This window comes from Pelobates fuscus, chromosome 4 (assembly GCF_036172605.1).
Source record: "Pelobates fuscus isolate aPelFus1 chromosome 4, aPelFus1.pri, whole genome shotgun sequence".
Lineage (NCBI taxonomy): Eukaryota > Metazoa > Chordata > Amphibia > Anura > Pelobatidae > Pelobates > Pelobates fuscus.
In genome coordinates, this window is record NC_086320.1 from 83,005,462 (window position 1) to 83,031,750 (window position 26,289).

At 37.1% G+C, this 26,289-nt stretch overlaps 1 protein-coding gene across 1 annotated transcript in view; it reads left to right on the top strand.

The window, feature by feature from the left end:
• ARFGEF1 (ADP ribosylation factor guanine nucleotide exchange factor 1) overlaps positions 1-26,289 on the top strand; it is a 179,990-nt gene that overhangs the window by 116,177 nt on the left and 37,524 nt on the right. The window contains exons 10-20 of the mRNA XM_063451344.1: positions 2,919-3,153; positions 4,616-4,715; positions 4,983-5,122; positions 8,870-8,978; positions 10,479-10,680; positions 11,556-11,667; positions 13,712-13,917; positions 16,273-16,357; positions 22,071-22,242; positions 22,731-22,882; positions 24,082-24,210. Of these exons, the coding sequence (XP_063307414.1) occupies positions 2,919-3,153; positions 4,616-4,715; positions 4,983-5,122; positions 8,870-8,978; positions 10,479-10,680; positions 11,556-11,667; positions 13,712-13,917; positions 16,273-16,357; positions 22,071-22,242; positions 22,731-22,882; positions 24,082-24,210 (1,642 nt within the window). The remainder of the gene's footprint in view (positions 1-2,918; positions 3,154-4,615; positions 4,716-4,982; positions 5,123-8,869; positions 8,979-10,478; positions 10,681-11,555; positions 11,668-13,711; positions 13,918-16,272; positions 16,358-22,070; positions 22,243-22,730; positions 22,883-24,081; positions 24,211-26,289) is intronic.

Below are 26,289 nucleotides of genomic sequence, written 5' to 3' on the forward strand. Positions count from 1 at the left end.
TGTACAGTTTGCTATCTTGTAATCAATATCTTGCCATTTTAGTCCACAGCTTAAGAGGAGGGAATGGAGAAATAGTGTCCTTTTATGTCTAATCATTTCTTATAACTTAGATGAGTGGATTATTAGAAAAATAATTCTCTCATGTAAGTTTACTATTGTTCTCTGATGAAGTGTTGCTGTCTGCAAATGTATGCAATTATGTGCATAGTGCCTGCTAGTGTTATTCTAGGTTACATTCGAACATAATGCAGTCTTCCCAGCATACACATTACATTCTCTGTCAGTGAGTAAATGTCTTATTATGCATATTATAAAATGCTTACTCGGTGTTAGTACCCATATTATCTTAAAAGTTCACATGTAACTATTTTATCCTTCATTGATTTCAATTAACATTTTCTTTGCCTTGTGGCAGGTGTAGCTGAACCTACCCGTGGAAAATAAATTTCCCAGCCAAACATCTGCATTACCAAAGTTAGAAATATTATATGGCTTATGGCATCTGCCGGTTTGTACTTTCCTGCCCTGTGTAGTGCACAAAACCTTGCCTGCCAAAATGTCTTTCGATTAACTACACACTCGAACACATGTATTAATACACGTATGCATAAAGTCATACACACATAAATAGGTTTAATTCTCTCTTCTCAGGGATGCTCATCTCTATTGATGATAAAGTGGGAGAGGGGATCAGGTGTTTCAGCTTTCCCTGTGTCTCAGTGTCCCACTGATAGAGAGGTACTAAGAATACCTTTCTCTCGATCGGCAATCTGAAATTCACCACTGGGTAAAAGCAACAGTATTCCATATACTTTCAACTTTGTGAGCCTGTATCAAGGGGATCCCAGAAGCTGTGTCTGCTCTTGCAACAAACACAAAGTCAGTCTGGTCTTTTGTAGACTGTGGGGGAGAAATCCGGGTCTAATTGCCCAATCTTCCCACGTAGAAATGTTGCTCGGATTTATTTAAAAAAAAAAAAAATTTCAGTCTTTATTTTTTTCTCTCTGATTGACCAGAGAAGTAAACAAATAAAAAAACAACCCTCTCCTCTGCCTATGTATTTTTACTGTTAAATCTAACTATTAACAGTCGATGCATATATTTATTTGCAATTCGAATTTACTGGTTCAGAGTTACAAGTTGCCAGAATTACTTGACGTAATGCATATGAAATCTGATTTGTAGTGCAAGGCTTTAATGATACTCAAGATATTGCTGTAATCAATGTTTTTAAGGCATAGTTGAGGTTCTGTTTCACAAGTTTTGTAGGATCTCTGTACAGTCAATACCATGTGTATCGTCTCTCTTATTTTTTTTAATTCTATTTTAAGAAAAATATTGTGATTATTTCTGATATACTGTTCCTCTATATTCACATAAAATATCCAGCCCTGAAACTGTTAAGGAAATAAATATATATATATATATATATATATATATATATATATATATATATATATATATATATATATATATTTATATTTATTTATTTATATGCCAATTTCATCTTGTCATCATGGTATGAAGAGATATCCATGACCCAAATCATTGACCCTGATCGTTATACACATAATTTTAAGTGTCTCTGATAGAATAAAAATAAAAGCTTAGCAATTATTGCGCCATGGACCCACTAGGCTTGTAGCAGCATGTACTCATTAGGTCTGTCTAACAGCGTAGAACGTACAATATTAAGCTCTTTCATGTCTTTTTTTTTTTTTTCTCCTCATTTAAAATATACTTTTGTGCATCACATAAGAGCACAAGTCAGACCTCCCCTGTCACAGAAATTCCATAAATACACAGTTGGTGTTGGTCCTTTTGGATCACAACCTAATATTTTGTTTAAAATAATGGTCCATTGCTTAAGGTGTCTGTAAAAATGGAGAATGAAGTCTGATACATGGGGGAGCTGTACCAATTTCACCAACACATTTCTGTATCATTATTGGAACAGTTTATCACATTTTATTTTATTTATTTTTATTTTTTTAATCTTTTACAATTTTTAAAATAATTTTTGCATTTGCCCTCACAAAACAACAGAAAGGTGGTGGAATTTTCCCGCCACTGTAAATTTTTTCGTAAATTTAAAGGAAAATATACTATAAAGAAAGCCATCACTTTAGATTAATTTAAGAAATGCAATCAAAATAATGTACCATGATCAATATCCTCCCTGATGCCTGCCTGTGCTCATTTGCATATGCTGTTGTGCATTTTGGGAGTACTGTAATTTATTTTATTTTTTTTCATTTGCTGTTCCCCTAAACAGACATTTATACAAAAGGTAGGATTTGTGATTTTTGAATTTGCATCAGTCACTGACAGTATCTCCTGCGAGTGCCAGTTTTATTATATTAGTTATTCATTTTAAAACGGACTGGCTTTAACGTAACTTATGTCCCCTTCAGACATATCTCCTGGGGTTACATGTAGCACAGGTTGAAAATCATTTTGTTGTACACAATTTGGAGTGACAGATTATTAATGTTTAATATTGTGAAAAAAAATGGGCACGTTTCTTTTTGCAATTTTTTTTTTTTACACTTTCAACCTCACTAGCAAAGAAGTGTAATGTTAAATCACCAGTATAACAGATTATGATAAAATCATATGTAAATGGATTAGAGTATAAACATTTGTGTTCAAGAAAAAAGAACACAAGGGCACACACTCATTTTACATTTACACATCATTCAGCCTCTGTTATTTTCTCAATTTCTTGTATCTTTTATGATAAAGAATATCTAAGTACAAAGTGGATCTAGGGAGAATAAGCTCTGGCTCATCCACCTTTAGCAATTAATTATCTTCTGAAATTGTAGAATATGCTACATATGTAAATAATTTAATAATTCACAATCTACAGTGTGTAAAGAAAGTTCAAACTTAAATGCTTCTGTTTATATTTATAGGTCCCACGAGTTACGATCAAAGGTTCTTTCTCTTCAGCTACTTCTGTCCATTCTGCAAAATGCTGGACCTGTCTTCAAGACCAACGAGATGTTTATCAATGCCATCAAACAGTACCTTTGTGTGGCTCTATCGAAAAATGGGGTTTCTTCTGTTCCAGAGGTCTTTGAGCTTTCTCTATCAATTTTCTTAACATTATTATCGAATTTCAAGTTGCACCTAAAGATGCAGATTGAGGTATGTTGAGGTCTAATCACCATGAATGTTGATTTATTCGTACTATTATAGGAACACTTCAAATACCTAAAGCACTTCAGCATGTCCCTGTAAAAAGTGCCAATTTCAAGAGACATTGGCTCTTTTATAAAACCCTTTTGGGGTTCCCTGCCTCAATCATCTCACTGTAGTTCAAAGTGGAATGAACTACTTTTCACAGAGAAGATGTGGTTTCAGCATAGATACGCAAGCTGAGGATTACCAGAACTTGGATCTTTCAATGGAATTCTAAGGAACACATGGTCTTGTTTCTGTGGGAACGATTATCAAGTTGATAAATATGTTCACGTCTCTGAACATATTTTTTATGTTTTCAGATATTGGAATTGTTTTACATAAACTAGCATAGTTTGATTTAACTGATTTAACTTAATGTCTTGTATGACCATTGTGGCGGTATACCCTCTTGAAGATGGGTTTCTACTGCCTGTGGTTGCCCCTTTCTAGTTGTGATAGCTCCAGAGTGATTATAGCTGCCAGTGATTATAGGTAGTGCTGAGTAGTGATTATAGTTACTGCTGAAGGGGTAGCCGCAGTATCACCCAAACACGAGCTGAGGCTTAGTGGAGGGTGAAGAAGAACCGTTTATTCCTTGCCAAATGGCTCACATTTATACAGAATCTGGTACAGTAGACACTCCCCAAAACACACCCATAAAACACCCACAAAATGCATTGTCATCCTGACTCAGGACAAATATGAAAAACCATAAAAACACATATTTCCCAAAGTCTATACATCTCCGGATCGCCTGGATCTGAGCACCCAACATATCCAAAAAGCGCTCAGGTCCCACGATCAGAGCCGAAACTCCACCGTGTGGAAGTTCTGACCGTCCAGACATATGGTCCTATGCCCCAAACCGTTCCAGGGCATTTTGTGCTTTTGGCTGGTCAACTTCTGGAGTTCCATGTGAAAGAAATAACGAATGCACACTCTGGCTTCTTGATAGCATTTGTTCGTATGAACCATACGAACAAATCTACCGAATGGCAGTCTCCTGACGTGTGTGGGTAAGGAGCAGGTGTTCATCCAAGTTCAGCAGTGTTCAGGAGTTTCAGTGTCCGATTTTTTTTGTTCCACGCGATCGACGCCCAAACACCGCTGCTTGCGTTCTCGCAAACAAGATGGCTGCCGCACAGTTCTCATGCATACTAACCTACGAACGGCAGCCACCCAGCCGCACAATTAGAACCCACACTGATAGAACTGTCAGGAGAGGTTAACAAGGGTCATTAAGAGGTGGTCTGCAGTTCGTGGGTTGGCTCGGTTCTCGAACAGTCCAAGGGAATTCCGTAAACCCAGTGTTTCAATAGCTTTTTAGCATGGCTCATAGTCCTTCGGCAGGAGCTCGTGGCGAGGGCAAGTACGCCACAACCATGCTTACCTCTTTCTAATATAATTACATTTACCTTTTCCTCAGGTATTCTTCAAAGAAATTTTCCTTTATATACTGGAAACGTCCACAAGTTCTTTTGATCACAAATGGATGGTTATTCAGACACTGACCAGAATTTGTGCAGGTATGGAAATACCAATTCATTGATATTTAATTTTATGCAAATGCATATCCAAAATAGAAAGAAAAGAAAATATAGTAAATTTAGAAAATATATGTTTAAAAAAAAATAATAATAATTAAATTAAATAGTACAGCAAACTTTGATCCTTAACCCTTAGTATATGCTATACTATTTTATCTTTATAAGTGCCCTGGTTACTGTCTGGGATTAACACATACAACATGGAGAGCCACTCTCCCCCTCATCTTACACTATTGTTTCCTGCAGATGCGCAAAGTGTGGTGGATATTTATGTCAATTATGACTGTGACTTGAATGCAGCTAATATCTTTGAAAGACTGGTAAATGATCTCTCAAAAATTGCTCAAGGACGGGGAAGCCAAGAACTGGGCATGTCAAATGTGCAGGTAAATATATTTTAACATTCCAACTGTGCTGTCGGGAAAATAAAAGGGCTATTTTAAATAATACTTCTGCCATAATGTTTAAGTTTAGTATGTCAACAAATGACATATAGTCTAGTCCTTTAAAATATATATTTTTAACCCATTAGGCAATATATATATTTTATAACATAGAAGTAGCAGGCCTCTTCGTAGAGGCTGATGTGGCTGTGACATTTCTTGGTTGAGTTTGGTCTATAATTATTACATTTGGTGATGGTATGGCAGTGCTCTTTAACCCCTTAAGGAAACATGACATGTGTGACATGGCATGATTCCCTTTTATTCCAGAAGTTTGGTCCTTAAGGGGTTAAAGGGATCAGATGCTGATCTGAATGTTACTGTTTTTAGGTATTTAGTCTCTGCTAAAAGGTTTGAGTATTCCTCTTAACCATCTATGGGTTGGTTTGTGAACGGAACATCAAAGGATTAACTGATGTACAGATGTAATCTAGGTAAAAATTGTGTTATTACGCAAATGTGAATGTGTAAGGTCAATATATGGCCACCGAGTAAAACTTTCACAGCTCTCAGTTTGATTAAGCAGGGTTTGGGGAAAAGTGGACAGTCATAAATGGGTAACTTAGGTTTTTATAGTTCCCAGCTTCATAAAGCTACTAATGAAAGTGCAAGTTATTGGGGCAGTCAGGACAGAGAGGCAAACTATGTGTGACAAGAAAGCTTTAACACACAGAAAGTGAGAGTCTTGATTTCTAACACAAATTTAAAAGTTGTTTAATCAGGTGTGAATACCAGTATATGGTGTCTGTAGAAGCAAGCAAAGCTTTTATCTTTCTGTACCCGAGCCCAAGCGGAATAATTAATATTTCACACACCAGCTTCCTGGAAATACCTATAATTATTAAACTGCTTCTTAAATCCATCTCTGGTTGTGTTCATATCGAACACCACATTCATTTTATGAGCTTCTACCCTCACAAGCTCTTTAATTACTACGTGCCAGTCTTTAAAGTCATTCAAACATGGTGGCTTCTCCATTTCGCGCTATTTATATATATATATCATATATATCATTTATTTATTTATTTATATATTTTAGGGTGGTTGTTTTGGTTCTCTACAGCCTAAAGTGATTTTTCACCAGATATGCTTTAACTAAAATTGTGTTTTTCAAAGGGATTAAATAGCGCTCTGTACATATCCTGACAAATTTGCTTTTTGTGAGTGGATGAGAGGCAAGCATCATCTGCAGTACTCTTTAAAGAGGAGGGTGTAGAATTAAGTAGAAGCCTTTTAAGATAACTGGATTTTGTTGTATTTTTTGTATGCGTCCTTACATATTTTGCAGTTTGCTAAACTACTGTATTGTTCTTTCACGGTTTTACATTGGGATGTGAGTTTGCACAAACTCCGATCCAAATCCAATCACTCTGAAACCTTCTTTTGCAAAATGTCTTATCTCCAGCTGTGTCAGTATGGTTTTAAACATGTTACTGCTTATTTGGTTAAATATTTTGTGTTCCATTATAATCACATTGTGGGGATATTTATGGGATAATAATAGTAAACAGTTGAGAATTGCCCACTATTTCAATTCTCTAGATTCCAAAGATCGTTATCATGTAAGTGAAATGTATTCCATATAAATAAAATCACAGTTTGTTATAAAAATAGATACAATTTATTGTGACAATTTAAATAATAATATGTAACATGCGTGATAATAATCAATGAATATTTAGTATAACATGAATATGCAATACAATGGCAATACACATTCCAATGGTTAACACAGCAATTGTCAAGACAAGATTTATGATGGGCTTCACAGAGAAAGAAAATCTTTCGCAACAGCGGAAGGCCATAAAACTTTGGCTAGCAGTTAACTGAATAACTGAGTAACCCTTTCAATGCTGGTTAGATCTTTCTGGACATATAAGATCTATTCTCATGTAATTTTAAATAACATAACATTTAAACCAGCTCATTAGTCATTTCCTGGAACCATCCAATAAGAGAAATCTACCAAATTCTATAAGCTGAATTTTTAATTTGCCTAAAAAGATATCTTGTCTTAATTTAGAGCAAATCAATAGACCTGGATAAATATCATGATATGCTAACATGTGATGATATCACAATGATATATAATTATTCTTAATTCCACCTGCAGAATGGAATGCTTATAACTATATATTCTTTAGATTAACTAAGATTTCTAAATATCAAAATCTGACCGTGATTTATCCAGTCATATATCATGCTATTAGAAAATGTTTTCATTAAATTATATTAATTAAATGAAACCAGCATATTTACCAGTTAAAGAGATGTTCTCAGGTAGCTAAGTGTCAAGGAATGTTTGTCATGGGTCTCTTTCTCGCTCTGACTCACTTGCTTCTTACTTCTTGTCTTTCTTCTCCCCTTGCTTACTCCTTTCTCCTTCTGCTTACCTCTCTCTTAGCCTGTGATCCTCATTTTTAAAGGGCCAGACTTTCTGTTCGTCATTACTTGATAAGCCAATAGGAAATTGAAGGTGGGGTCACCCTGCATATAGCAATTTAGGTATTTGGTCCATAGAGGGCAGTATCGCCTAACTAAACTTTCCTATCCAGGAAACGGTTAACTTTTCCTGATGACGATTTTGACATAATTTGGCTTATCTATATGTCTGCCATAACTTAAGGTTACTTGTTAGTTCAAAGAGTTTATTGGGGTTTTCTTCAGACAGTTCCTGCTGTAATTTCTAAAATTGACAGTTTAAACTTAATTTCAACTTTTACTTACAATGAGACCTTGTGAAATTTAGAAAGTCAAATTAATTACTGAGTCTTATCTGGTCACTGGTGTCTGGCTTTCTTGTGTGAAGCTAACATTAAGAAGAGTATTCCATCTCCTTCTCTGTTAGACTCATTGTATCACTTGGTATGTTTATACAAAGTATTCCTTAGCTCAGGCTAGTGTTTAGTTACAAAGAGGATAGAAATTTGTGTCTTTGTTAGCTTGAAATCCAAAATGGAGTCTGCTCTGTTCTGAGTGATTCAGGCAGTATACACTTTTAATTTCTATCATAGCACAAAATGTCTGCCGATATAAATACCCTAACACCATGCACAGAGTTATGGATAAAGTTTGCCTGTTGCTACTTTGTGTCTTTATTTATTGCATTATATTCTTTTCATATTTAAAGAAGCATTATATTTCAGGGTGGACCATTGGTAGAACCGTTGTAGAACTACAGCCACCCCCATGATGCTTTGCAACATTATAAATCACAAAGCATTATGTGAATTTCAGCTCTGCAACCGCAAGAGTCCCAACTTTTGGCTACCCATGGCATATAGAACTACTTATCCCGAGCCTCCTCCTGGGGTCACGGATTTTAATAATGAGCCATGTCATTCCAGAGAACCTAGAATGTATACGAATTTATCTAGCGAGCGAGTGATACACAATTACACTCCCTGGACATTCTCATTGGTGGGATGAACCCATTAACACTTTGTTTACGTCCAGGAATCTTGTCTGATGCTCTATGATACTTTTGTCAGAAGAGGAGCTAGGGAACGAAAAAGGATCCGCTCAAAAACATTCACATACATTCTACCTGGAAACAATAAAATTTTTGTTGACATTTCTCTCAATAACAAACACACTGACCTGACTGACTTTTCAGCTACTGCTGTGTTACTGCTATATGTGCAGCTTTTAATTCTTTTTTTTAATCCGTGTCTTACTCTCATTTTCAAGGAATTAAGCCTGAGGAAAAAAGGACTGGAATGTTTGGTGTCTATATTAAAATGCATGGTGGAATGGAGCAAGGACCTCTATGTTAACCCCAACTCTCAGTCAACTCTTGGTATGGAAATCCTTCACTGTTCTCTATAGTAGTAATGACTGTGATCAGCAATTGATAATGATTTAAAGGGAAACTGTGTAGTAAAATTGATCCTCTATTTTAATATGTTTTATAGATTATGTATTAAAGTATACCTGACATCCTCAGCACAACTTGTTCTTATTTACATTTCACCTTTAGATTACGCAAGCAGAAATGCTAGCAAATGCATAGATTTTAATTTAATGCACTTTAACATGCATCAGACCTGTATGCCAGAGACACGGAGAGTCTAAACTGGGATTTGAGAGTCAAAGAAGTATAGGATGTTCTAACGCCGTTGTGCTGACATGAAGCGAGCATGTTGGCATAAATAAGGGAAAATATAAAACCACTAAAAATAAAATGCTCACAAAGGAATCATTGTTTTTTGGGGTTTGCCTGTGGTGTCTGATCTTATCCCATAAATCTTTACCAATAGAGATTTATGGGATACGTAGTTTATTTCCACAGGGCAGTTCCACACATTTCAAAGGATTGCAGACATACTGCCATGAGCCATGACTCTAGGCTTCCACATAGCCCAGCAAGCTCAGTCCAATATATGCATGCAATGTGTTGATTCCGCCAGTAATACTTAGATAGAATGTATATGTTCAGCTTGGAACATGTGTTCTGCCCTGCCTGGTTGACAATCCTATGAAATTGCCTTACACCTGCAGCATGTTTTACAGAGATAAACCTGGTTGCTCTATTCACCCTCACCTGTGCAATAATGCAAAGTTATGATGGTGCTTTGAGTGATTCTTGTAGCCTGGCTAGTGGAATCACTAATTAACAATTTATATTACGTAAGTGTTTACTACAGTGTTGAGGATACTTTTGTTCTGAAGTCCACTTCAACCAGAAAGTGGCTGAGAAAACTCAGCTGATTGTCGATGTTCCATGCATTCTTGTATTGGGCTGCACACACGCATACTTAGTAATTCCACAAATACATTACTTGTGTATCTCTCTTGGTATTTTATTCACGTAAAAAATGTGAAGGAATTGTGCAGGAAGATATTGGATTTCACTTGTGAAGTGGTCTAATATATTTTCTTTTAAGGGCTAGAATTGCTTTCTGAGAGCTGTATTGTGGAGCTGTATGAGAAGATGCTAGTTAGTCAATTATGGAAAATGTACAGTTAACCAGGTCCCATTCAGCACCTCATATTGAAGTTAGAGACTAGGGGATTTTGTGGCAACCATGTATCATGCAAAACAATTAAGATGATTTTTTGCACAATGGTGGTATGATAATCTGTAACGTGACATCTATGGAAAAAAAAGTCTAGATTCTAAAATCATGGCGGCGGTAAAAATACAATTTAACTGTTAACAGCTTTGAGCAGAACTGTTTAAATTTTATAATCTACCAAATTGCTAAGTGTGATATGATTATAATTGTACATATTTCTAGCATGCCATCTAAGAAAATACTGCACACAAAAATAACTTTATCATTGTCTAATGTTATAGGACAAGAAAAACCTGTCGAACAGGACACAAGTGACAACAAACATACTGAGACGATCAATAGATACGGCAGCTTAAACTCACTGGATTCCACAGCATCCTCGGGTATCGGAAGCTATAGTACTCAAATGTCTGGAACAGACAATCCAGAGCAGTTTGAAGTCTTGAAACAGCAAAAAGAAATTATAGAGCAAGGAATAGAACTGTAAGTAATGCTTTCACTATTTTAGGTATCGTTCATCTTTTATCATTTGTAACACAAGATTAACCTGCACTGGTCAATCCAGTTTATCCAACAGATATATATATATATATATATATATATATATATATATATATATATATATATATATATATATATATATATATATATATATATATATATACACACTTTATCCTTTAACATCAAACAGAAACAAATATTGAAAAAAGGAAAATAAATATGCCAGATCAGTGAATAAAATGTTTTGACACTGATTCTGACAGTGTTTTGATTGACTTGTTTGCCAGAGTTTGGGATCGTTTGTTTCAGAATTTTTCACAGATATTAAATAATGTGGATGTGGATTTCAAGCACTAAAGAATACAATACAGTCTAAAGAGACTGTGTAAAGGCGAAGGCTTTTGCCGACATTGTGTCTGCAAGTGTTAAAATATACACCATTTTGTACTAACTGCATCTGTGGAGAATTGCTGTTTACATGTATAGAATCCTAGGTGAGCGTAAAAGAAGGATCAGGACACCTGTACTAATGTCCTTGATCACATCAATAACCGTGATCAGTAATGCAAATTCAAGATAACAAAGTAATTTTGGGTAATATTTGAGAAGCAGAGAATATAAGCTGACGTGGCCTGTGTTATGTTTCTTTATTCAGTGCTGTGGTCACATATGTGATAAGTCTGGGTATGGTGGGCAAGCTAACTGATCAGTTGGTTTTATAGGTTACCCGTTGACCTGTTATTCTTATTTTCCTAAATCGTAACAAGAAAAAAAAATTTAGTTCATGCTTTGGTGGAGACCAGACTGCATGCAATTTTTTTTAATCTAAGCTCTGTTCAATGACTTTGATTCTGCAGGTTTAATAAGAAACCGAAGAGAGGAATTCAGTATCTACAGGAACAAGGGATGCTAGGAACTAGTCAGGAAGAAATCGCCCAGTTCCTGCACCAAGAGGAGAGATTGGACTCTGTAAGAATGCCTTTATTGTATCATGCTCATGTTCATCAATATAGAAAGTGCACATATTGCCAGTTTTGTCTGCTGTTGTGTACCATATTGAGTATACTTAGTCACTTTAACCATACTTAGTCATCTCATTGAATTGGTTCTAGTGCCTGAAGTCTTCTAGCACTGTGTGTGTATTAAACATTCTCAGTACTTGAGGTAGTATAATTAACAAGTACTCACCATTGTTTAGACTGTTTAGAACTAACCTTTTCACTAACAAGTTAATTGGGGAAAAAATAAAATGAGCACCTGAATTATTATTTTTTGGGCGTCCTTTTAAATAATATTCAGGCATTACTATAATGCTTAAAGTGGCACGATCAACCCACGCACCCACCCAATCCCTGTTAAATAAGTATTTCATAAATTTAAAAATCTTTGTTAAATACTCATACTGATTGTCACTGAATTTCCAACCCAGTCAAAAGATGTACTGAGACAAAGCAGGGACTAATTTGTCTCAGTATGTTTCCTATGCCTGACACTGGGTGGAGCGTCCACCGTTTAGAAGTGTCAATCTCGCAGCCATCACCAGTGATAGCTGCAGAGATGTTAGCTAGATGTTAGCTGTGTCTATGGAGAATCTCACGGTATCCTGCATAGACTTAAATGCTGTACTTTCCCTCAGATTCTATTGCAAAATCCTCCCAATAACAGTGCTGTGATTGCTGTTTTGGTGATAGAACACAACCTGGATTAACATGGGCGACAAGCCTGGTTTATTAAGGCATGGGCATGTCTAGCATTCTGTACATGGCGTCTGAATTACTTAATTTCAATTAACTGTTTGCTTGAACACACAAACTCCTGAATGAGACATTTTAAGCACCATAAACTTTTCTGCATCTATTATAGGTCATGGTGCAAAGAACTGCCTTGCATGTCTGTTTTTGTAAATTATGCTAAGAGGCACTACTGCTTGTATCATTATATTTTCAGAGTAATTTCATTTATGTTGTCTTGTATATAAAATGACTGCAAAACAGAACCACCGATCAATTTAGCCTCTGCTGTCCTGAGACGCATTGGATTTATGAGAACAATTATGAAGAATCTGTGCCACTACCTGATTTTTAAGCTAATGAACAAGCACAAAGGATAATTGAGGTTCTTTCTACTTACCTCTAGATTTTTTTTTCTTTAGTAGCATTTTATAAAGTTGTATTTACAGCATAGAATTACTTTATTACTGAAAATTCCCTGATTTTAACATTTTCTCCTTTGCATTCTTAAGATCAAGTAATACAAAGCCACTTTGCACAGATCAATCCCTCTTGCTGCTGTGTGGATGCACACAGGACTAACCTCTGAGCTAAACATTTTGGGTAGGGGCCAGTCAATTTCAAGATCAGGTTGTTCCTTTGCCTGCCAATATTTGATGGAACAGAACTCAATTAACTTCACTTACACACCCACGCACATACTAATTTCAAGAAATGTATTGTTTCAACTACTGCAAACCATTTTTTTCCCTCTATTATGTCGTTATATTTCTTGTGATAGTCTTATTATATATCCCAGATGTGATTTATGTTACATGTATCAGACTATGCAACACGTGCAGTGATGTGCCATGTACTTGATAGACTACAATCATTTCTTTAGCAGTGAATGCATTTATGATATATCATTAAAATTGAATGCACTTTTTCCTCTTTTTGTTTGATGTGGAATGTTGGATGTACAAACAACTATGGTGTGCAACTGACTTCCAACTGAAACGGTCATCAGGGTTATTTACCAAAGTGAGAATTTATTGGAATTCAAAATGAACAAAGGCCAAAATAGCTAGTGTATATGTATAGTAGTATAGTTCAGCTATTTTGGTCTTCAATTTTAAATTCATTTTGTATTCGTGACAATTCCCACTTTGGTCAATAACCCTGATGGTCTTCTTTCAATTAGAAAACCATGCATTGTATTCCCTTTTACTCGGTCCAGTGGGTTGATGTATAAATTCTCTTGTTACTGATCTGTGTCAATGTCCCATTATTTTGTATTTCAGACTCAAGTTGGAGAGTTCCTTGGGGACCATGATAAGTTTAACAAGGAAGTGATGTATGCATATGTGGACCAGCATGACTTTTTAGGGAAAGACTTTGTGTCAGCTCTTCGGCTCTTTCTTGAAGGGTTTCGCCTTCCGGGAGAAGCTCAGAAAATCGATCGCTTAATGGAGAAGTTTGCTGCTCGATACCTAGAGTGCAATCAAGGGTTAGTAACACATTCACATATATTTTCATTTTACATATACTGACAAAGCTCCTTGCTTTGAAAGATCTGTTAAAGGCACTATAAACATTGTGGCTTTTTGTAATTGCTATGGTGCTAAGATGCTGCCCAAAAGTATGTACTTTTAAAAATCTCAACAGTTTTTGTAAATTTCATATACAATTCATTCAGATCATATGGGGAAGCATCACTTCTTTCCTGAGCCATCTAAGTACTTGTACAGTATAAGGATACACTGGGCAACTTGGAATGCTTAATTTGCAGGAACTGTGCCATAAGCATTCACATGGATTACTATACTAAATACAATCAGAGAGGGTTTCAAAGGTATATTTTCAGGGACAGATTTCTAATGTGCCTGTAGTGGTTATGATTCTGAATGTGTCTCTTTAAATACATATTACGGTTTACTGCTGTGAGATCAGTGGTGTATTTTGAATTTGTGCTGCCCTAGGCATGACGGAACTCGGGCACCCCCTAATATACATCTGCCCCACCCCCTTCCTGTCAAGGCCACACCTCTTCCTGTTAAAGACTAACACATGCTTTGACTGACACACACAGACACACTAATTAACTGACCAGCACACACATGCAGATACACAGACATACTCACTGGCAAACACACATACTCACACACTCACTGATTTGACACAATCTGACAGACACACACACACACACTCACTCACTGACATACACGTTCACTGACAAACATACATTGACAGACATATATACACACTCACAGGCACACACTGATAGACAGACACATTGACAGACGTACACACACATTCACCGACAGACATACACATACTCACAGAAACACACATTCACTAACAAGCTCACTGACCGATATAAACACACATTCACTGACAGACAGACACATACACTCACTGACACACATACACACACAGTGACATACAAACACATTCAGACAGACATACACACACATTCATTGACAGATAAACAAACTCACTGACAGATACGCTCACTCAGACACATTGACAGATATAAAAACACATTCACTGACACACACACACACACATGCACTGACATACACACACGCATTTCCCCCCAACATTTACAAATAATTATGTTTTTTAATTTTAGTTTAAATCCACCCAGCCTCCCTTCCCTTACCTGGGGTCCAGTAGGGCTGCTGGGCAGGCAGACATGTAGGATGGAGGGCAGGCAGGCAAGGGGGCGGATGGGTGCGCAAAATAGGCGGCGAAGAAGCTGTGGTCTTCATGCTCAGCTCCCTCGTGCGCCGCTTAGTGATGCCAGGCACTGGAGTGACGTCATATTCCTGCTCCCGGCTGGTTGAAGAGCTGGGGGGGAGGGGGAAGGTTGGGGGGGGGGGGGGTGAAGACTCAAGGGTGGCCGGGTAGCCAGCCGGCCATCTCTTGGGCCCCCATAAGTCAAGGCTAATAAGGTATTTGCCAGGGCACCTGGGGAGGTGGTGTTTTTATTGCCGCCCCCTGGAAAGTGCCACCCAAGGCAAAATGCCTTGTTAGCCTTGCACTAAATACAGCACTGTGTGAGATGCAATATGCTTGGCACTCCAAGCGTAAAATCACATTTTTAATATAGTATGTACTATTTTTTTAAAAATTTATCAAAATATTACAAATGTGAAATATTTTTCATATTGCTAAATAATTATAAAAGTTTATCCAAAATCATTTGGAAAACTTATCCAACAATTTTAAATTGAGGCTGAAATTGCATCATGTGGGCAAAATAAAACAAGAAAAATGAGAAATATCTATTCAGTACTTTTAAAATATTTTTTAAGAGTGTTCTCAAGTCCCCACAGCTTACTGTTAGCTAATAGAACTATAGAAGACGCTATTTTGTTAGTTTCTACGTACTGTTATGACGTTTTTGAGGTTGGTATTCAACATTAGTCATTTGTGGTTAAATCTTATAAATGTGCTATTGATTTTTGCACAGCTTTAAATCTGAAGGAGTTGTATATTTCAGCCGTCTACAAAGCAATAATCTGATTTGTTTTGCTGCATGTTGCTAACCATAATAAAATGCTGCCTCTGCATTTCACTGAATGGTAATAAATATCAGACTCTTTCACTCGAGCTCTATGAATTGTTTGGTGGACCAAAAGATTCATTAGCTCTTGTGCTGATAGTGACATTCATCAAATTAACCAGTGATGTCATCATGCTATATTGTGCTATAGCAAAAACTATAGAATGAATAAAAGTTATTTTAAATAATGAAAAAGTTACATGGTTTATATGTTGATTACAGCCTATTGCATTTTACTAATCCGTTTTCTCACAAAATCAAAATTCCCCTTTTTTTTTTGTATTTATCTTTTAGGCAAACATTGTTTGCTAGCGCTGACACTGCTTATGTCCTGGCTTATTCAATAATCATGTTAACTACAGACCTACACAGCCGTCAGGTATGTTTTGTATTATTCAGTAAATATAAAATGGCCGGATATCCTGTAAAGGAGCACTCAAAGCACAATATTACAGCTTATAGTATGGTGGTTGTAGACCAAGGCTCTAGGTGCACTCTGTTTTTTTGATCAATGCAATTGTAAACAATTTTACTAAAAATGTGGGGCTCTCCAAGCACCTAAAGCTCCTCTTCCTTTTACCCTTTTGCGTTTCCTTGTTCCCTGCTGGTCCAGCAGCTGTCATGGAAGATGTGTGCGTTTTGATGCTCCCACACAACTGACTCACTCCACAGGTGTTGCCAGCAAAGCCATTGAATGTTGCCGGTTGCCCTGAGAAAGTTGTATGCAAGAGGAAGTTTACACACCTCCCAAAACAGCTGTCAGACAACCAGGGGAACTTGCACACTTCCCATCACAAGTGCTGTGCCTCTGAATAATATTTACTGTGGGACCTCTAAAAGCCAACGTGGTTGTGGGAGATAATTGAGTCATGTGCAGTACAAATACCATCACATTGCATCAGACATATTTAGATTTAAGTCAAGTCTGGACCTCAGCTGGACTGCTATGCATATAACATGAGCCATTGTTAGATTGCATACTTTTGTATATTGCATGTTTGTAGCAGTTAGAGCAAGGCCAATAGAAACTGCTAGCTCTAGAGTCATGATGGCTAACCTTAGTATCTCAACTGTTTGTGAACTACATTTCCCATGATCGTAAGCATCTGGGTACCAATGTTATGCATCACTAAAGAAACCCCAGCACAGTATGGGCTATTTTCTATTATATGAGGTAAGCTTAAACAGCATTTTCTCCCAAAGTAAGTCAACAGGAGAACAGATATTCAGCAAGAAGAGATTAATCTTGTCTTATACGAGCAGGTCCTATAGGATGGAAAAAAGAAAAAAGGCAGAATAGAAAACAATCTAATTGTTGTTCAATGTTGTGGCGGCCACCCCGATAGGAAGAGGGATTTCACCGCCATTTTCTTTTCCCCATACTGTGTGTAATGCTATAGTAATCTAAAACAGCGTTCCCAATAGCGATAATCCAAAAGCAGGCAAAGTAGTGTTATAGCAGCTTTCCCCCACAGACATTAGTCGAGACTTAATGCTGGGGGTGAACTGGTTTATTGGAAGCCACACACTACCTGCAATTCCCCATGCAAAGAGGTTTCCAATGTGACATTGCAGGGGAATCTCTTGCATACTTTTCTCTGGACCGAAGAGAGGACTTAGTAACTTCGAAATTAAATTATCTATCAGGTACATTTACAACACCCCAACAATACATATTGCTAACAGTTCTATATCCCCAGATAGCCTGGATCTGAGTGCCCAACATATCCAGAAAGCGCTCAGACCCCAAGAACGCAGCCGAAACGCCACCGAGGTAAAGTTCTGACCGACCGCACACGAGGCTGTTGCCCAGAATAGTTCCATGAAATTGGGAAAATCATACAAAATACCGAATGAAAGTATTAGTCCGTATGCTAGTTAGGTGTCTCTTGTTCGGGAGTAAGCTCGCACGGAGCGTTGTTCCATCCAGACGAATGTAGACGAACGCAAGCGAAGATGGAAGTTCAGGCGGTCTAGTGTCCGATTTTAGTTCAACACACTCGACGACCAAACAATTCTGCCTGCGTTCGCGGCTCAAGATGGCCGCCGGCACGTGTTCGTACATACAAACGGCGACCACCCAGCCGACCATTTAGAATGTTGCATTTATAAGTGTTTATGAGGTGCTAACAGGGGTGACAGAGGTTAACAAGCAGCACACTCCACAAACGGGTGGTCTGGTCATTCGTTGGTTTGTTCGGTATTCAAACAGAATAATAATAATATCGATGGTGAATGCAATATACCGAACAAACAGGGGAATGGAAAAGAGCTTTTTTTAATCCGGGGACAGGGTGGCCTGTCACAAATGTGTTTTCTTTAATGGAGAATGAAGCACCATATGTGTGTATAGCAGTTCCACTTTCCTATTGCTTTTCCAGGTGTGACGGTGAAACATGGCCAGAGGCTGTATAAGACGGCCACATGCTCTGTGGAAAGCTCTCTGACATCTCTCTTATAGAGACATCATAACTCTTCCAATGAATTCTGATATTCCGTTCATGTTCACTCGAGCTCTAGGGATTGTTCCTAATGTAATTATTAATTGAATGTTAAAGTGAATATATTATAGCAGGCAAATGAAAGGGCTTCAGAAGCATGTTTTTTCTTGTATTGAATGTACTGTCAGTACCTTTTAGCTTTAGTGTGAGATCCAGTAATAATGAAAAGTATACATCTGTCTATCCATAAACTCACACACTATTTGTATTGCTTTTTAATTTGGTTGCAGTTTTTGTATCCCTAATTGTCCTCAAACTCACCCATTTATAATAATGGTCATTTTGAATGACTTATATTTAGGTGCGATTGATATAAATAAAACTGAAAAAATAATAAAACAATCATTAATTTAAATCATACCATTGTATCATATAAACACTGGAACAATCTATTAATGACGTGTTGAACTGCAGAGGGAATAAGCATAGGTGTCATTGTCTCCCTCTCCTAAATTTAACGGGACACAGTGCAGTTATGTTGTAGATGCCTCAAGGTTCCTCTTTTTACTCTATATTCTTGGACATTCATGTATTAGATTTGAACACGTGTGTCTGAGTGTGACTAAAATACATGAGAAGTTCTGGTTTTTATTTGGGTTAATAAGTAAATATCTCTAGATGAAACTTGGAGACAAATGTATTTTAATAACATCACAGGTAATTTATTTCATTCTTTATTGGAAATCATGTACTTGGATTAAGAAATTATATTTAATTAAAAATGCTAGTTTTGAGTTTCACACTGTATTAAAGGGATACTCTAACCACCATGAATATTTTTTTATTTATTAGTCACCATGGTTGTAGGAGACAGTATGTGCAGCATTTTTAGCTTGAAACACTGCACATTTACAGCAATCTGTACTTTTGTGCCTGAGGCTAGATACACACCCGGCAATTTTGACTTAGGTAGCCCGGAACTCTGTTTTAGCCAATTCTGCGCAAAAAAAATGCGCTCTGACAACAGATGTAAAGAGCTTATCCCTTTCCGGCAGCTCCTGAAAGGGGAAGCGTCAATGTCGTTCTTTCTGTGTGCTCCCTCCCCACCTCCCTCCAGTAACAGTAATTTGATTTTTAAAAATAATTAAATATCTCCTCCCTCAATCCACCTCTTTACTGCTTAGAGTTCTTACATGATCTCTGAGTTGGAGAAAGAATCCAATAAAATGCTTCTATATGACAAACAAGCAGCTTTTCATTGGAAAAATAAGAGGGAGGCTGTGATATCTGAAGGGGCATGAACTCCAGCGAGGGGAGCTTCGTCCAACGCTGGAAATCGGGTAAGTTTAAAACATATTTGGAGGTATAAGGGGAAGGGGGAAAAAGGTTAGAGCACAATTCCTCTTCTCTAACAACCATAAAGTAAAAATAACAAATCAAACCAAGGTATGAGTTAAATTGCAATGTCATCCATGAAAAATATTTATACATTATTAATAAATCTAAATAATTATTTACATTTTAATTATATCTTGAGTTCACATCTCTTGAACATATTGTCCCATCCTATAGAATTAAATTGGGATATGGCTACAACATTGCAAGATATCATGATCTCTGCATAACAAAATTAAATCTAATTAACATTTTTATTACATTTTATCCAACCTCCTTTATAGAAATAGATGATTGTACATTAAAAAAAAAAAATTGCTACATTTTACCTTTCAACTGTTTTTTTGGCTTGCTAGTTCAATGTTAGTGATGCTTTGGGTTGCAGTTGGCCTCTGACCACTCATGGATTTAATTACTGTTGAGATACTTTAGTTTCAACAGCCTCGTGGCCTCACGTATTTAATTAAAAAGGAATTGCGAACCTGGGAATTTAAATAGACTGTGCATAATCTGATAAATGGATAACACTCTTCGTCATAGCAGAATGGAGAATACTTTAATGTTCTCAGTTTCTTGATTATTTTGAGATTCTGTACGCTTTGCTGGTCCATGCAGCTCATATTTGAACCAGAAGACAAACTTATTTGAAAGAAACGTGCCAAAGAGAATATCATGTAATTCTTTATTATTCCTTCCTTTTTAGAAGGAACACTACTATATTTGTTAAATAGAGGGATAAGTTAATATGTTATTGAAGTGACAGACCCCAATAATTAGTTGGTTTTGTATCTTAATTTGGGATTCTGTGCATTGGTCCTTGGATGTGACCATTAGTTATTTTATTTTCATGGGCATTTCTTAATAGAACACTCCAATCACCATAACCACTACAATATGCTGTAGTGGTTATGATGCCAGGTGTTCAAACCGTTTTAGAAAGGTTTGGCTTCTAACTTAGGGTCATTGGATTCCCAATACCAGACTCGACTTCTATCTATGGAGAGCCAAAAACTCTTGTGGCCAAACATCTGTGTGAGTTAAGCTCTGTTCTGCATAACAGAAAGAAGCAGTGTTGTCATATAAAAATATGTCAAACATGAAGAAGATATACTTTAAAGAGTGACTATAACTTTTACAAAGTTGTCTGTTTTAACAGTCTTACTCCTCAACTATGCCTATTTTCTTACCTTGTTGTGTTGTAGTTTTAATAATTTATTACTTTACTTACGCCATATTTCAGTTCCGTCATGTCACCATCTTAAGTTTCTATACAATGGCATCCGTTGCTAGCTTAATTTTCCATACCAGTGGATATGCTCTTGAAATCTCAGTCATGCACATATCTGAGCACGTAGTGAGCTATCAAGGAGCACAACAGTACATAGGTAAGCCAACCGGAACGTCTATACATTGCGCATGCACAAATATCGAAGGCTCTTGGTATGATCAAAAACATCATGAGAGAATACACCGGAGACCAGCAAGTATGCCCGTAACTCAGAGCAAATTGAGCAACAACTTTGGGGGGGAAAGGCATGGAAAAGGAAGCAGAAGCTTGCTTAAAGGGCTACTCCAACAAAAAAGGTGTTTTCATAAATCACTGTTTCTGATTAAAGTAACCTTTGCCCGCCTGCCCCTCCAACTTACAAAACAAATATCAAAAGGCTAAATCTTACCTTACTCTTCAGGACAGGGACGGCATGAGAGGGGGGAGGCATGCCTCCTTTGGCTGCGTGGGTCCTGCATGCTGTGCTGCTGCTGTCAGATGCCAAATTTGCACATAATTAACATTAGCCTTCCTGAACTCTGTGCTGAGTTAATGTATAATGCTGCCAGAGGTGGATTTGCCTTTCTGGAAGAAGAGGGATTAATCTTCATACGTGCAGGGTTTCAAAGCAAAATGCTGCACATACAGACTCTTCAAGTTAACGTTTTGCCAAAATTTTGAAAAGTAGTTATATAAAATAGTAGATTTTGCTAAAAAGAAAAAATAGGGTTGTAGGGGTTGAAATTGGGTTTTAAATAATTTGTTTCAAACTCTTGAGAAGTGAAAGTGCATCTTTAAAATGCATGTGGCAGGAAGTCATATTTCCAGGGGAAAAAAGGTTAAGGGTTGATTGTTTAAACAGGTCACATGTTCATACTTGAGTTCATATAAATAATCTGCTCTCTACGTATTTATAATAACTGGGCATTATATCAACAGAATGCTCTTTGATTAACTTTATAAGTAATCTGCTTATTTTAAATCCTCAGGTCAAAAACAAAATGACCAAAGAACAATACATCAAAATGAATAGAGGAATTAATGACAGCAAGGACCTTCCTGAAGAATACCTTTCTGCCATCTACAATGAGATTGCTGGAAAAAAAATCTCAATGAAAGAGACAAAAGAGCTTGCAATCACCACTAAATCATCCAAACCAAGTAAGGCCATGACCGCTGTGCATTCATTACATGTGTTTTCCAGAGTGTTAAATCTTCCTCCTGGTCACAATTTTTTATAATTGAATACTTCTTCATAAATCAGTGTTCCTAGCTGTGATTTAAAGGGACAATCTAGGCACCAAAACAACTTCATCTAAATGAGGCCCATTTAACCCCATGAGTCCGTGTTTCTGGAAGCTTAATACATGCATTAACTGAAGAGAGAAGATAATTTTCTGGGAGCATTTTCACCCAGTGCATATTCCTGTCAACTTGACAGCATTGACCACATTAAGGTTAACAGAACATTGCCAGTGTTACAGAAAACAAATGTCCCTGCTCCCAGTTCTTGCCAAGTCTATTGACTTGGCACTTTGGTCCACATAGGCAAGCTAAATCTTTTTAGGTTTTTATATTTATCATCCTTACAGTTTTATTTATATTTATGTGAATATTAACAGTACGTGTATACTTCTTTACCCAAACAGGTGTAGCCAGTGAGAAGCTGAGAAGGTTGCTATATAACTTAGAAATGGAACAGATGGCAAAGACCGCAAAGGCCCTTATGGAGGCTGTGAGCCACGTGCAAGCTCCTTTCACCAGTGCTACACACCTAGAGCATGTCAGACCAATGTTCAAGGTAAGACTTTTTTGGAGGATTTTTTTGTTATTGTTAAATCTTTGATTACTATAAGATACATTGGTAAAACATTGCAAATCAAGCATGAATGCAGTACTTTTAGGTAATTTGTATCCTCAAATTTACAAACTGTAGATAAATGTGGCCAATATTATGTCCAGTGCCCTTTAAAATAGCAGTGTCACACAATATAACACAGTCCCCTATACTTCTTAATCCTATCGTAAACATAAAATGTGTTTGCTGTGGGGACTGAGAATCTAGCCCATAGATTGTGCTCTGATATTGTCTATTGTTTCAAAATAAAATGACTGTGAAGCAACTTCCCTGTGCTCTGCAGTCAATCTCTTCAACAGAATCCCTTAGCAACTGATAGATTGTGGATTTCAATGGTAACTCTTTAGAGAACTGCAATATTTATCTAACCTCCATGGTAATCTGCTATTACCAAGTTAATCTGGAAAAATAAACATGTCCTTAAGACACGTGCTTGGCACGAACAAGGTGTCTCTCTAACTCTGTGACGTTGTTTTGTGTTAAAGGATCACTATAGTGTCAGGAAAACGAGTTTGTTTTCCTGACACTATATAATCCTTAGGGTCCCCCTAAAACCCCTTCAGCCATTTACCTTTATCCAGCGCCGGGCTCCCTCGGCGCTGGTGACCTATCAGCTCCCGATTGGAGCCGAATGCGCATGCGCGTCGCATTATGAGCCGCGCACGCATTAAAAACGTCTATAGGAAAGCATTTCTCAATGCTTTCCTATGGACGTTATGCGTGCTCAATGCGATTTTCGCATTGAGCGTCGCAGAAGCGCCTCTAGCGGCTGTCAGGAAGACAGCCACTAGAGGTTGGATTAACCCTGCAATGTAAACATAGCAGTTTCTATGAAACTGCTATGTTTACATCTGAAGGGTTAAAACCTGGGGGGCCTGGCACCCAGACCACTTCATTGAGCTGAAGTGGTCTGGGTGACTATAGTGGTCCTTTAAGCAAAGGTCCTGAACAGCTTTCAGTTACTAAATAAAAGTCAAGTTGAACGAGATTCCTGAGAAAGTATTCTACAGCATTGGTTGTGGTGGGAAGTTAACACCGTCCTTCATGGCACGGGACTTTGTGTTTTGCAATACTTTGTATATCAGGTATTTAGATTGCTCAGTTTTCTGTAAAAAAATAACAAATGTATGTTTGTTCACCAGTTGGCATGGACGCCTTTTCTAGCAGCATTTAGCGTTGGCTTACAAGACTGCGATGATACTGAAGTGGCATCACTCTGCTTGGAAGGTATTCGATGTGCCATCAGGATTGCTTGTATCTTTAGTATCCAGGTAAAGCACATTCTAATAACCATTGTATATGTACTGTTCTGTGTGTGGTAACTGCACAAAATAAGGTTTCACCTATCCTAAACGGAGTTTCTACTCCAGGCATGTACAATCCGTTACTATTATCTAATGATTCAAACCCTAGGCTTTTTGTTTTCTGATATGAAAGGTTTATAGCCACTGTTGTAAGTTTTATGCTGGGATATTATTCTATATTTTAGTTTGCCTTTCATATATATTGAGCTGCAGATTCTCATCACTCAGAATACACGTGTTTTAATTACTAAGTTAATATACTTATTTTAATTACTTATTATTGGAGGGCTATTTTTGTTTACTTTTAAAAGTTAATTCACCATCACACCATTTCTTTACAGCGTTTTTTTTTTTTCATCTAAACAAATGGGAGTTTGTTCATTGTTGATTTTTGTTAGGCCCAGAAGTGAAATATCTCTAATTTCATCACAATGGTTTATAAATAATGGAAACAAATAAAAGTAAAGCTATTTATCTAAATTCACATACCTCTGTAAATGGCAAAACTTTGGAAATCACGAGAAACCCAAAGAGGAGATTTGTCAGTGTTGTGCCCAGCGCCATCCAACCAAACAGGAAGCAAGCACAACATTACATCTTCCCTTCCTACTCTTTTTTTTTTTTTTATTTCTTATAATTTTTTTTCATTTCTTACAATTTGTTTTAATTGTTAACTTTTTTTTATATGTGTATGTATATATATATGTGTATGTATACATATGTATATGTATATATTAAAAAATAAATCGATACGTAAAAAAAAAAAAAAAAGGGTAGGAACGGACGATGTAGTGTTGCTTTCTAAATGATTGGATGGCACTTGGCTCCTACCCCACTCCAAACCCAGCCACAAAATAAATAATTATGACTCAGAATAATGAGTGGCTTTCAGTAATGTGTCAGAACTTTGCAAAGGTCAACCTCCTCCATTGGCAAACAGGTGAGGAACAAATGCGAGACCTGTCGTGGAGATGCTTTTCCCAATAAGGTCCACACCTGGATAGCCAAAGTCACCATTTACCAGACTTGAATTTTCAGTTACCTCAGGCAAAAAGACATATTAAGCCCTGTATGAATGCAAGCACATTTTTCTTATGTGTAATTGTATGTAATTGAACTTAATTGAAAAATTGTTCCAGATTTGCAGAAGTAGGTAACATACGTTAAGTATAGGGCTTAAAAAAAATCTATTGGCAAAAATAAACTAGTATTTTTAATTTTTTTTTAATGAAGCACGAGATGTGTGACAACAAGTGCTTGCCATCTTTGTGCTAACAACGCAAGATGTACTGTGCCAAGCCTATGCAAGATGAGCTGCTATAGCCAAAAACAGTCTTCAGGAGCCTGGCAACTTGATGTTTCAGGCTCCAACTATTCTTCCCCTCTCTAGCCTGACAAGACCAGAGGTTTGTATGTGCTGCTGTCCAAGCTATGCCTCGATCTGGACTCGGAAAGTTATTGAAAAGAGATGACAGCTAAAAGGCCAGAGTCTCGTCTCCCCCACAAAAAGCTTTCATTTTCATTAGAAAAAAAAAAACCTTAGGACTTTGCTGCACGGGAGCATTTTCAGTTTCGGGTGCAAATAAAGTCAACAGAAAGTATATTTTGGATAGAGAAATAAAAAACATTGATGGCCCCAGTCCTGGGCTGAAAGTGAAAAGTTAACCTACTTGCCTGAAAGACGAGTCGTTTAGGTGGAAAGTGCTTATGGAGGGTCTTGGAGCTCCAGCAACACGTGTCTTCAAACGTGCAAGTTTCACAATCTGGGTATGTGAAGTGTATCAGCGGGGACTAGGTAGCACCATGGGCTTTAAAGTATTTCACTTTGCTACATCAATGGTATTGCACTTGATGTTAGCCCAAAGTTCTAGAAGTGTCAAAAATAAACTGATGCTGTATGTTTTGAGAGCCCTGTCTTCAAACGTACTATAGTTTATCTAATCATCTACATTTCTTGTTAAATTTGTCGTGTATTTGTACATGCTGTCCACCTACGCTGTCTGGTACAGTTGGAGATTACAGAGGGAATTTGTGATCAACAGGGGA